This window comes from Petromyzon marinus, chromosome 38, assembly GCF_048934315.1.
Source record: "Petromyzon marinus isolate PM22_M1 ecotype Great Lakes invasive population chromosome 38, UKy_Petmar_22M1.pri1.0, whole genome shotgun sequence".
NCBI lineage: Eukaryota > Metazoa > Chordata > Hyperoartia > Petromyzontiformes > Petromyzontidae > Petromyzon > Petromyzon marinus.
In genome coordinates, this window is record NC_133704.1 from 10,704,928 (window position 1) to 10,716,098 (window position 11,171).

Here is an 11,171-nt window from a genome sequence, read left to right on the forward strand (position 1 = left end):
CGTGCTGCCACCTTGTGCTGCCCTGCAGGCTGCCACCTTGTGCTGCCCTGCAGGCTGCCACCTCGTGCTGCCCTGCAGGCTGCCACCTTGTGCTGCCCTGCAGGCTGCTTGAACGGCAGCCTTTCGAACTTATGGAACTTATTAGCCACGTCAGCGGCTCCGACCTATTAATAAACTCCGCGTTCAAATCCAATAAAATGTGTTTTATACATTTGTGGCGCCCATTGTAAAACCTAAACACTGGATATCTCACAATATTGAAGTCAGCCCCCCACAAAGTCAAAATCCTGGCTCCGCCCCTGAGCAAGATCCAGTCTCAAATGCTTCAGACAACACGATGGCACAATGACGACGAGATTCCAGACCGATAAAAATAAAATCTAGAGTATTTAGTACCTGCAGCGGTTGTGCTCTAAATTATAAGGGACATTGATGGAAAGGTTACCTAAGGGGCCGTCCATAAATGACGTCACGCACCTGGGGGGGGGGGGTCAGACATTTGTGACGATGTGTGACGAGGGGGGGCGGTGTTTAAGAAATGTGACGTCACATCAAAATGCGCAACTTTAAATACATATAGACAACACGTTCTACTTAATTAAATAGACTTTTTAATCAATGTTTTCTCCTACAACATCAGAGTGCAGCGCCACATTAAACACGCGGTACAATGGCAATAGTTTAAAGCGATTTGAAGCATGTTTTATATATTTGGGGGCGGGGGGGGGGCAGAGCTTTGTGACGTCATATTTGAGGGGGGGTCTGACTTTTTGTGACGCCGTGTGACGAAGGGGGGGGGGTCAAAAATCGTCCAAAATCGCGTGACGTCATTTATGGACGGCCCCTGAACGTGTACCCCAAACGTCGTTGAATCGATGTACAATGATTCGTTTTAACGTTACGTATTAATTGGCTTTTTCCGATTTCATTCTCGTTTGTTCTTTTTAAATTACATTTTCCAATCTCTAAATTACATCGCTTCCCTCGCAATACGCGCGTTCCTGAAAAAGTGCGTAAGTCGAATCGCGCGCGCTGTATGAAGCCTACTTTCCCATAGATGTTATAAGGGGGAGGGGGGGGTTACGTTACCTAAGATTGATAAAATACGTATAAAATTTAACACGATTATTAACATTACAAAAATACAGCGGCATCAGCAAGCAGCAGCGGCATCAGCAAGCAGCAGCGGCATCAGCAAGCAGCAGCGGCATCAGCAAGCAGCAGCGGCATCAGCAAGCAGCAGCGGCATCAGCAAGCAGCAGCGGCCTGTTCGCTCTCCCTGAGCAAGATGGGGGCGCGATCGCACCCACAACAACAACCACCGCCATTCGCCACTAAGTGGCGGTGACGTCACCCCGACGCTTGTGCCAGGCTACGTGCACCTTGAGGCCACACACTCCTCTTCCGGGCACCCCCCACCCCCACCACCACTCCCCACACCGCTCCCAGGCCTCCCCTCTCCTCGCTCCGTCCGGTGTCTCCGCTCAAAGGCCGAGCCGCTCGCTTCCTGCCCAACAACAACCACCACCACCACCCCCCACAGCGAACTCCTCGCGAGCCATGGTCGCCTAACAATTGCGCTGTTCACGGGCATCTCGGCCGCCTTGTCCGTCTGTCCCCGCGGTGGCCGAGGCGTACAGACTCGTGATCTTCCTGCGCAGCGTCAAGGCGGCCCCGTCGGCCTCGTGCTCACCGAGCCCCATGTCAGGGGACCCGGCCGTGGCCGCGGCGGCGGCGGCGGCGTCGGCGGCGGCGTCGTCCTCGTCTCCTCCGGCGTCGACTGCTGCGGCTGCGGCGGTCGTGGTGGCCTCGGGCGGCCCGGGTGGTCCCGCGCTCGCGCCGGTGTCGCTGCCCCCCGGGGGGGCCCTGGCCCACCACTTGCCCCCCGTGCAGCAGGCGGTGGCGATGTCCGCGCAGGGCCCCGGCCACGCTCCGGCCGGGCCTTTGTCTGTGTCGGTGCCGCCGCTGCCGCCGATGGCCGCGGGCACCGCGCAGGGCCCCACCGGCCGGGCGGTGTCGTTCAAGGGCGTGAGCCCCAGCAGCAAGTACGTGAAGCTCAACGTGGGCGGAGCGCTCTTCTACACCACCATGCAGACCCTCACCAAGCAGGACACCATGCTCAAGGCCATGTTCAGCGGGCGCATGGAGGTGCTGACGGACAGCGAAGGTGAGCGGCGGTCGGGTGTGGTGGTTGGTGTGGTGGGTGGTATGGTAGGTGGTGGTTGGTGGTGGTGGTTGGCGTGGTGGTGGTTGGCGTGGTGGTGGTTGGCGTGGTGGTGGTTGGTGTGGTGGTGGTTGGCGTGGTGGTGGTTGGTGGTGGTGGTGGTTGGTGGTGGTTGGCGTGGTGGTGGTTGGCGTGGTGGTGGTGGTTGGTGTGGTGGTGGTTGGTGTGGTGGTGGTGGTAGTTGGTGTGGTGGTGGTTGGTGTGGTGGTGGTTGGTGTGGTGGTGGTTGGTGTGGTGGTGATGGTTGGTGTGGTGGTGGTAGTTGGTGTGGTGGTGGTTGGTGTGGTGGTGGTGGTGATTGGTGTGGTGGTGGTGGTTGGTGTGGTGGTGGTGGTTGGTGTGGTGGTGGTAGTTGGTGTGGTGGTGGTGGTTGGTGTGGTGGTGGTAGTTGGTGTGGTGGTGGTGGTTGGTGTGGTGGTGGTTGGTGTGGTGGTGATGGTTGGTGTGGTGGTGGTGGTTGGTGTGGTGGTGGTGGTTGGTGTGGTGGTGGTTGGTGTGGTGGTGGTTGGTGTGGTGGTGGTTGGTGTGGTGGAGGTGGTTGGTGTGGTGGTGGTTGGTGTGGTGGTGGTGATGGAGGGCCCCACGCACGGGTGCCGCTCTGGTGATGGCTTCGTGTGCTTGGTGATCCGTATGTAGATTACCCCATTGATGTATAACGAATCCCCGCTTCGTTATAACGACATCGCTGTCAACCCGAACAGTTTAACTCCGTATTCTTGTACAAAGAAATTTAGATTTTCAGGTCCAAACGGCCGTACAGCCGTTTCAATGTGTTTGCGTTTCTCCCTTGTGATGGGAACTTTGTAGGATGAACGTTGAGATTTATAAGGGGCACGGGGTGACCCAATAAGGTCTGAATTGGTCTGTGATAAGGTAGGGCACTGATAAGGGGTTGATGGCTATGTTAACGTTCTCGACGGGCGATTTTCGTCTTTGTCGTTATAAGCGACGAGCTCCCGTGTTATCTTTACACAAAAAATGGAGAAGCGTGATCGTTGTTACCGAGTGGTGGGATTCGTGTAAAAGGTTTTGTTCTCTCTCTCGAATTTCTCCCGTCTTGTTTCGGTGGGTTATCTATAAACGCGTTTCAGCCGTGTTGTTTTGCCATGTTGTGAGGCATTGCGGTTTTGTCAAGAGCACTGCTTTGGAAGAGATGTGGTGGTTCAAAGCCACCTGTTGTGTCCATTTCAGAGCCTCCAGGCGATTCAATCCATGTCAGGTGCTTGCCCTTTGTACACCGTGCAACGAGTGTCACTCTTTTTAGAGTTTTGAGAGCTGGAGTTTAGTTTAGTTTTTAAATTAAACATTTACGAGCTCTCCTGGTGACCTGGAGAGTTCGTTTATCTTCTCACCACACCTAAAGTCTAACCATGGGTGGCTGCCACCTGCAGTCGAACCCAGAATCTCGGCAGTGCCAGCTCCGTGCCCCCCCCCCCCTACGCAGTAATTGTCGCCTTGACTATCACTGACACTGGCGGGGAAGGGGACCTTTAGTCACATTATACACTATGTAACACGATTTTTGTTCCTGGGTAGCAAGTGTTATTTTCTAATTCCTTATGCCTCAAAAGTGTAGAAAATGGCTTATTATTCCCCACAAACTTTGCTTTTGTGGCCAGGACTTTACGTGAAGGAAAGACACAAACGCGCACACATTTTCTCATTGAAAATGGGTAAATTTCAAGATATCAATATCCTGGTCACAAAAGCAAAGTTTGTGGGGAATAATAGCCATTTTCTGTACTTTTGAGGCATAAGCAATTAGAAAAAACACTTGCTGCCCAGGAACAAACAAATATTTTTTTCTTACACAGTGAATTATCAGTGTCAAACCTCATGAATTGAGTTACTTTGGGAGCAGATATTTCGAGGCCCTAGCCGTCCAGTGTGCACCCTACGAGATGTGGTGGTGTCGGCAGCATTGTGTTTGATGAGCCGCCTCCACAATCGCATCAACAACAAAAAGAGAGCCGGCTCTGAATGGATGCACGTGGCAGAAGAGCTACGATTGCCAACAACGTCATCCGACCAAAAACCCAGTCATTTGCTCAAATTGCCACCCGAAGCCGTCTTGGCCAAAATCCCCAAGCTGATTTTTTAATTTGGAGAGAGAGCAGCAGCAGTTGAGTCTCAACAATCGTTCTGTCACAGGTAAATATAGCTACAGGCGGACTGCGGCGATGGCAAGGTTGGTGCGATCAACGTCAAAATAAAATGTTGTGCCTGCACATTGACCCAAACTCAAAGCGGGGCGGGCGGTGGGGGTGTTGCACACCCTGTACCACAACTCCTAGCCACCTCCGTTCGATTTCTCTTGACACCGGATTACAGGCACGTCACGTGGAGATGGCGTAACCCAAGGGTTTCCCGTCACAAGCGGCGCACAAAGCGGTCTTTAGTTAATTTTGCTCCCTTTGTAATTTAGAGCATCGTAATCTGCGGGAGCCGATGATCCAGTAATTCCAAATGGGTCCGATCTTGTCAGATCTCGGAACGTTAAGCAGGATTTCAGTCTGGCTAGTGCATTGATGGGTGACCACACGCTTACAACGGACGTTATATAGGCTGATGCGAGGGTGCTTTGTGGGCAGCAGGCTACAATGCAGTAGCATCCTTCGTTGTACTGTGCTATGCCGTCAGGTCTATGTTCCCTGCCTTCACCAACCCACAGTGACCCAAGTCGTGACGTATGGGTCAAATAACCCCCACAACCGCATGCTGTAAGGAGGCCCTCATCTAGCAGTGGATTAACACAGGGTAGTTATTACTTGTTTAGATGTTTCGCTGTTGTAATGCGATGGTGCTTTTAGTTTGGCGGTTTATTCGGATGTGCGTTTGATCGTGGCAATTGTGACAATTGCCTTCTTAGCCATGATGGGCTACACCTATACCGTATTTTCCGCTTTATGACATGCACCATTTGCCCTTGTTTTTTTTCCCAAAAGTTGGGGGTGATTCTTATAGTCTGGGAGGTGTGCGACCAGAATCGTCCAATTTTATTGACACTGGGCACACGGTTTGGAATGCGCCTTACATTCCGGAGCATCCCAAGGTACCGCTTTGAAAGAAAATAAAAATTGCCACCACATCCAGACTCGTGTTCCTTCTGCGCACCGCCAAGATTGCCCGTCAGCCACGTGCCGCTTCACGCAACGAGCCGCCTTTGTCGGGTACCCCTGTGTTCACGCGAGCGCACCGCGCCTCTCTCCCACACTCACCACGATGCCGGCGAGCAGGCTGGATTCTGATCGACCGCTGCGGAAAGCACTTTGGCATGATCCTCAACTTCCTGCGCGACGGCGCCGTGCCCCTGCCGGAGTCTCGCACCGAGATCGAGGAGCTGCTCACAGAGGCCAAATACTACCTGGTGCAGGGTCTGGGCCAGCAGTGCCACGCCGCCCTGCAGGTATCGCGTCTCTCTGAGCGCCTGGGAAACACGCGGACTGCGCGCGGGTGCGTCTCGCCGGGAGGGGCGACCGCACGGTCCGTGACGCGCGTAGACTTGGACGGACCTGTGTTCTTCGAGGGGTGATTGTGCCCGAAGGCAAACCTAAAACTCCACTTCGTATGCACCGTGATCCGTTTATAGATAGCCCACTCCAATATATATGGCAAAGCTTCAGCCCTGCGGTCGTGCCATTGTTATGGAAAAGGCCCTCACTAGAGGGAGTTCTTCAGATCCCTTCTAAAAGGGTAATGTTGGCCTACTCCTCCATGCTGGGCAGATGTGTTGCAATAAGTGGGAGTAACCCTGAATTGTCCCTACTGAGAGCACGGTGAGGAGTGAATCATTACATTCTTGCTAAGCACCAAAGCCACAGAGGCTTGTAGAGACTGGATGTCGGATATCAAGACAGATATGGAGCCGAGAGCTACCAACTCTGCTGTTCCCCCAATATTCCCAGCATAGTTAGCGCACCCTAATACTAAGCCGTGTGGACCATGAGAAAGCCGTGTGGGTATCTACATATTTAAGGTTGACTTAAATGCCCACGGTTGGCTATGTACGGTGTGAAAGAACTTACACGTATGGGAAGGTGACCGTGAGCCGGTGAGGTGACGGCGAAGACTGGAGACCACCTAGCTCACTTGCGTCTCGTGTTATCTCTTGGCGGTGAGCAGCAGAAGCGTGATGCCGTGGACCCCATTTGCCGTGTCCCCGTCATCACCTCCCTCAAGGAGGAGCAGAAGCTCATCACCACCTCCAACAAGGTGACCCTTTACGCACGCATTCTCACTTTAGAGTTTCAATCACATTCACTCCTGTCACTTGTGCTGCGGGGAGATACTCTTCCGTGCTCGGTGCTACCGGGAACGGGGTTGCACATTTTGTAAGCGTGTGGTTTCCTGCTCTAATGAACGATGCTCATCTTCTGTTCTTACTCCGGAGCCACTGGTGACAAGTCCACATTCTTCTAGCGGGGATAACTGCTCTTGAATTCAAATTAAGTGTTTTTTTTTTATCTATCTCAGAATTGTGGAGGACCGAGTCGACTCTCCAACCAGGATTTGACCTCCGCAACCTTCCACTTGCAATCCACGTGCTCTAACCGCTCGGGCGGGGGAGAGGATTTTCACGAGGCTTCTCTTCCATGTCTATTGTGTTGTCATGTCTTGCCTGACCCACACATGGTGCTGTGAGGCTGTGGATGATTGGTCTTTGCTGCAACCTTTAAAACCTGATATATGGATACAGCAAGCACATGCAAACACCACTTCAGCATAGTGTTTCTATTTAGTTTTGCCGAGACTGCCAACTCATTGGGAAATTGGGAATCTTTTAACCTTGTGCGAGAAATCCGGGTCCGACAATGGATTCTCCGGTACATAGGTTTAATACCGTGAGTGCAAGCGTGCGTGCATGAAATTACGTATGTCAAGAGCTTCACGGGAGGAATTGTAATATCATTCAAGCAACGTTTGGAAGGGATCATACTCTGCATTAATATTTCGCAGCATAATCCTGAATATCCATTTTCCCCCCCACAGCCGGTGGTGAAGTTGCTGTACAATCGTAGCAACAATAAGTACTCCTATACCAGGTGAGCCTTTTGGTTTCGGACCCCCTCACTTTCGTTGCGCTCCGTCTACCGTCTCTCCCACTCTGTGCGTGCCAATGTGCACAGCACACCATCACGTGGAACACGCTATGCGGAGCGGCACTGCGTGTGTCGCGTGCACACCACGCTGTTGTTGCTGCAAATTAAATGCATCCGACGACGGAAGCCACTGTTGAAAAGCGTTAGCGAATCGACGCGTCATTTTTTTTCTTCCTTGTTGATAGCGGGGGGGGAGGAGGTTGCGTGCGAATGCACCACAAGCAGCCGCCATCTCCGCCCCGCCCCTCGCCCTGTGGCCCACCTCTTTATCGACCGTTGGCCGTGTTTTCCGCAGCAACTCCGACGACAACATGCTCAAGAACATCGAGCTGTTTGACAAGCTGTCGCTGCGCTTCAACGGGCGCGTGCTCTTCATCAAGGACGTCATCGGAGACGAGATCTGCTGCTGGTCGTTCTACGGGCAGGGCCGCAAGATTGCCGAGGTGTGCTGCACCTCCATCGTCTACGCCACGGAGAAGAAGCAGACCAAGGTGCGGCATTCCACGGCGGTTCTGGGCATTCGAAGCCGGTCCTCGTGGTGTCACACTGAGCCCAACACGATCACAAAACTACACCCCTTGGACAATGGGTCAATTAAGTGAGTCGATTACAAATGTTAATCGACTCCTTTTGTTGTCCAATGCTTGGGCGCCCCTTAAAAAATGGTGTCAGCCCACACACCCAGGCTCGCGAAGGCAGGAAACGCCCGTCAGCCGCGTCCAGCGCGACGCGGCCGGCGGGTGCCGATGGCTGTCGCCAGGCCGCGTCCCTGTCGCATTGCGTCCAGCGGCCCACGCCGGCGCAGAGGTGACACTTTCTTTTCCCCAACCTGAAATGTGAGCCAGCCAATTAGTTGAATGGCCTCAAGCGATAGATCGGTCGAGGCATTCGATTAATTATCGGATAGCCCAGCTCTGGTCCGCACCCGTCGCTGCCGCAGCGACGCCTTAACCGGCCGCTGTCGCCGCCGCGTTCCGCTCCGTGCGTGCGCCGCAGGTGGAGTTCCCGGAGGCGCGCATCTACGAGGAGACGCTGAACATCCTGCTGTACGAGCCGCGCGACGGCCTGGGGGGCCCCGACAAGGCGCTGCTGGAGGCGACGGGGGGCGCGGCGGGACGCTCCCACGGGCCTCCCGACGAGGACGACGACCGCGACCGCATCGACCGCGTGCGGCGCATCCACGTCAAGCGGCTCGACGACCGCTCGCACCAGCATCAGTAGCGGTGCCTGCCTCACACACCCCCCCCCCCCCACCCCCACTCTCTCCAGCTGTGGCCAAAGGCGTCGGTCAGGGTGGGTGCAGCGGTCGGGGCGGGGGCGGGGGGGATGTCAGGAGGTGAACGGCACTGCGCATGAGACGGTGTGTTGTCGTTGTTGTCGTCCTTCCCCCCGCACCTCCGATTAGCACGGTTGGCTGCGTACGGCGCGAAAGAAGTTCAACATACGCGCATACGTACGAGGTAGGATCGGGGGTTGCGGGGGAAAAGGAGGGGCGGGGTTGGTCTATGACAGGCGTCGGTAACCAAAATAACAACAAGAGCCATTTTTTAATTCGGTAAAAAAAAACTACATTTCAAGAGCTGCACAATCCATGTAAATATGAGAGGCGGTAGTCCTTAATAAATCACGTCACGAAGCGGTGAGTCCGGCTCCGGATCCGCCGGTTGCCAACCCCTTGGCCTGTGGGCACATAAGCCATTTCCTCCGGTCATAAGGGCGCCTTCCGGTTCACACGTTACGTCACTACGAGCTACGTCGCGGGCCAGGGGATCAGTACGTGCGTGTACGGTACGTTGAACTTATTTCGCCAACGTACGTAGCCAAAACGGTGCTGATCGGAGGTGCGCAGCAAGGCGGCAGACGCTGGTTGTAAGATGAACCGGGAAACTGACTTCGTTGACGGTTTGTGGTCCAAAACAACACCGCCAGCAGGAGGGGGGGTTGGTCGTGGTGTTATGTAATACACATCTGGTGTTCGCACCCAAAGACCTAACATCGTTATTTCAAAGAAAATGTGTAAAAAACAAAAAATAACAACTGGAAAGCGCCCGTCAGGTTTCTGGCCCTGGCTGTGCCTTTGGCTCCCAAGCGGTGTCATGAGACCAGCACGTGAGGCGGGCCAGCGATGCGAGGGGTGACGAAGCGAGGCGGGGTTTGGGGGTCGCCGCGGGGGGGGCGGCTGTGGAGGTAGAGGGAGCACTCGTTGCCACCGGAGTCGTTGAGCGCGATGGCTTGCGTTGGCACAGCACGGTTTGTATGGGAAGGTCGACCCACGGGCAATTGCAGGGACTCCGTTCTGATAATCCAAGGTAAGGAGTTTCAGTGCTCGAAGCCCCTCGTGCATGCGGGTAGCCACATGGATGCCAGTAGCCGTCACGGTCACGGGAGTTAATCTTCCTTGCGGAGATATCCTTTTTTTCTACCAATTTGTTGCGTTTATCTCATAATGCACACGACAAAAATACATTTTGAAAGTCCATTGAAAAATGTAATCCAATTTTTAAATTGAAAACGCTGTATTTTTCCTGATCACTTTTTTTACCTGCCCAACAATGCAAACAGGAGGTTTTGTTGCCAGTGGCCAAACATGTGGGTGTTGTAACCGGAACGTCATAGTGCAGGGACGTCCTAGAGTCAGCTTGGCAAGCTTCCCGTCATGCAGGGAAAAAGTCTTTGGGAAAGACGAACGGTTGTCGAGTCGGAAGCAACCACCACGACCCATCGTGGTGCTCCCCTACTGCTATCGTCCTTGCCGCTTCTTCCCTCCTCCCCAAGATAACACCACTCACACCTTAGAAGTTCCTCCGTCCTGCGTGTATGCAATATCGTAGTTTCCAGTCTTGAGATTTTTTTTTTGTTAGTTAGCGTCCTGTTATCACCTATTTTGAGATGACGAATCGGCGTGGGCCGATTTGCGGGTGGACCAGCAAGCGCGACGGTTTTCACCCTGTGGATCAGATTTGTACATTGGCAGGGAGGCAGTGTCGGCGGCGGCCGATGTTTGTGGCGGAGAGAAACGGGAGGGGGGGGGGGTGGGGGGTTGTGGGAAACTCTCCCCGCCTTTTTGTTGAACCAAAATAAATCACCGTCGTGCATAAAAGTCATGTCCACCCCCCCCCCCGGTCTTTTTGCAGGTCGTGTGCTCACTTTACGCATAAGAAGGAACCCCCCCCCCTCCCCCATTTGTTGAAGAATGCCCCACACATAGTTGGACTGACTTGCGACGGTCCCACCTGTTTTTGAGAATTTGAAGCTGGCGGCGTTGGGGGCAGCCTTAAACGACACTACCGGTTGGCAAATGTCATCCCTGGCCCTGGAAGTAGCTCTCCCAGCACTGCTGGTTTTTAAGCGCGATATTTAACATACTGTAGTGTTTTAAAGTGGGCTGCGAGATGATTCTTATTTTTTATGCTTACACTAAATAAAGCAAGGCTAAAGTAGGCTTGGCGAGATAAAAATTTAAGAGTACTTGGAAAATCTTATAAGACGGCGAATTAATAAACAAGTGCAGAGTGTCTGTGTGTGTGTGTGGCTAATATTTTTTTACGACATTGCCAATGTTTAGCTTTGCGTTTAAGGTGCATGTTTGTTTGTTTTTTTTAAGTTTGTTTTGTACAATTCACCTGTTACCCGCCCACCCCCGCGTTAAGTCCAGCTTTCACGATGGGTGGAATTTAGCCTGTTTTCGCAATGCTTGGCTTCAAAGCCAGGATGGATTCCACGCGGAGTAAAAGACGTTCTCGTTGCCACTTGACCACGTGTAACACGTGCAGTAAGACGCCCAGAATGCACACCTTGCATCGCGAAAGGATTCTTGAAGCGCTGTGCCATTTCAAAACGTGCGTTGG

The 11,171-nt window shown here is 53.5% G+C and overlaps 1 protein-coding gene across 2 annotated transcripts; it reads left to right on the forward strand.

The window, feature by feature from the left end:
- The first annotated feature begins 1,286 nt into the window (after positions 1-1,286).
- TNFAIP1 (TNF alpha induced protein 1) lies at positions 1,287-10,840 on the forward strand. 2 transcript variants are annotated; one of them, XM_032967628.2, is made up of 7 exons: positions 1,287-2,167; positions 5,461-5,630; positions 6,347-6,436; positions 7,214-7,266; positions 7,619-7,814; positions 8,320-8,546; positions 10,458-10,840. In XM_032967628.2, the coding sequence occupies exons 1-6, from the start codon at positions 1,702-1,704 to the stop codon at positions 8,542-8,544; spliced, it is 1,200 nt and encodes a 399-aa protein (XP_032823519.2). In that variant the 5' UTR covers positions 1,287-1,701; the 3' UTR covers positions 8,545-8,546; positions 10,458-10,840. The 2 variants fall into 2 exon arrangements, with proteins under 2 accessions (XP_032823519.2, XP_032823518.2); XM_032967627.2 differs by having other exon boundaries at positions 8,320-10,840.
- The last annotated feature ends 331 nt before the right edge of the window (positions 10,841-11,171 follow it).

What these genes read in the sequence shown, in the direction of transcription:
- TNFAIP1 (XM_032967627.2), top strand. Translation starts at nt 1,702, where the DNA reads ATGTCAGGGGACCCGGCCGTGGCCGCGGCGGCGGCGGCGGCGTCGGCG. An exon ending in AATAAGTACTCCTATACCAG is followed by an intron (nt 7,267 to 7,618) that starts GTGAGCCTTTTG and finishes TGTTTTCCGCAG; the next exon opens with CAACTCCGACGACAACATGC. An exon ending in CGGAGAAGAAGCAGACCAAG is followed by an intron (nt 7,815 to 8,319) that starts GTGCGGCATTCC and finishes CGTGCGCCGCAG; the next exon opens with GTGGAGTTCCCGGAGGCGCG.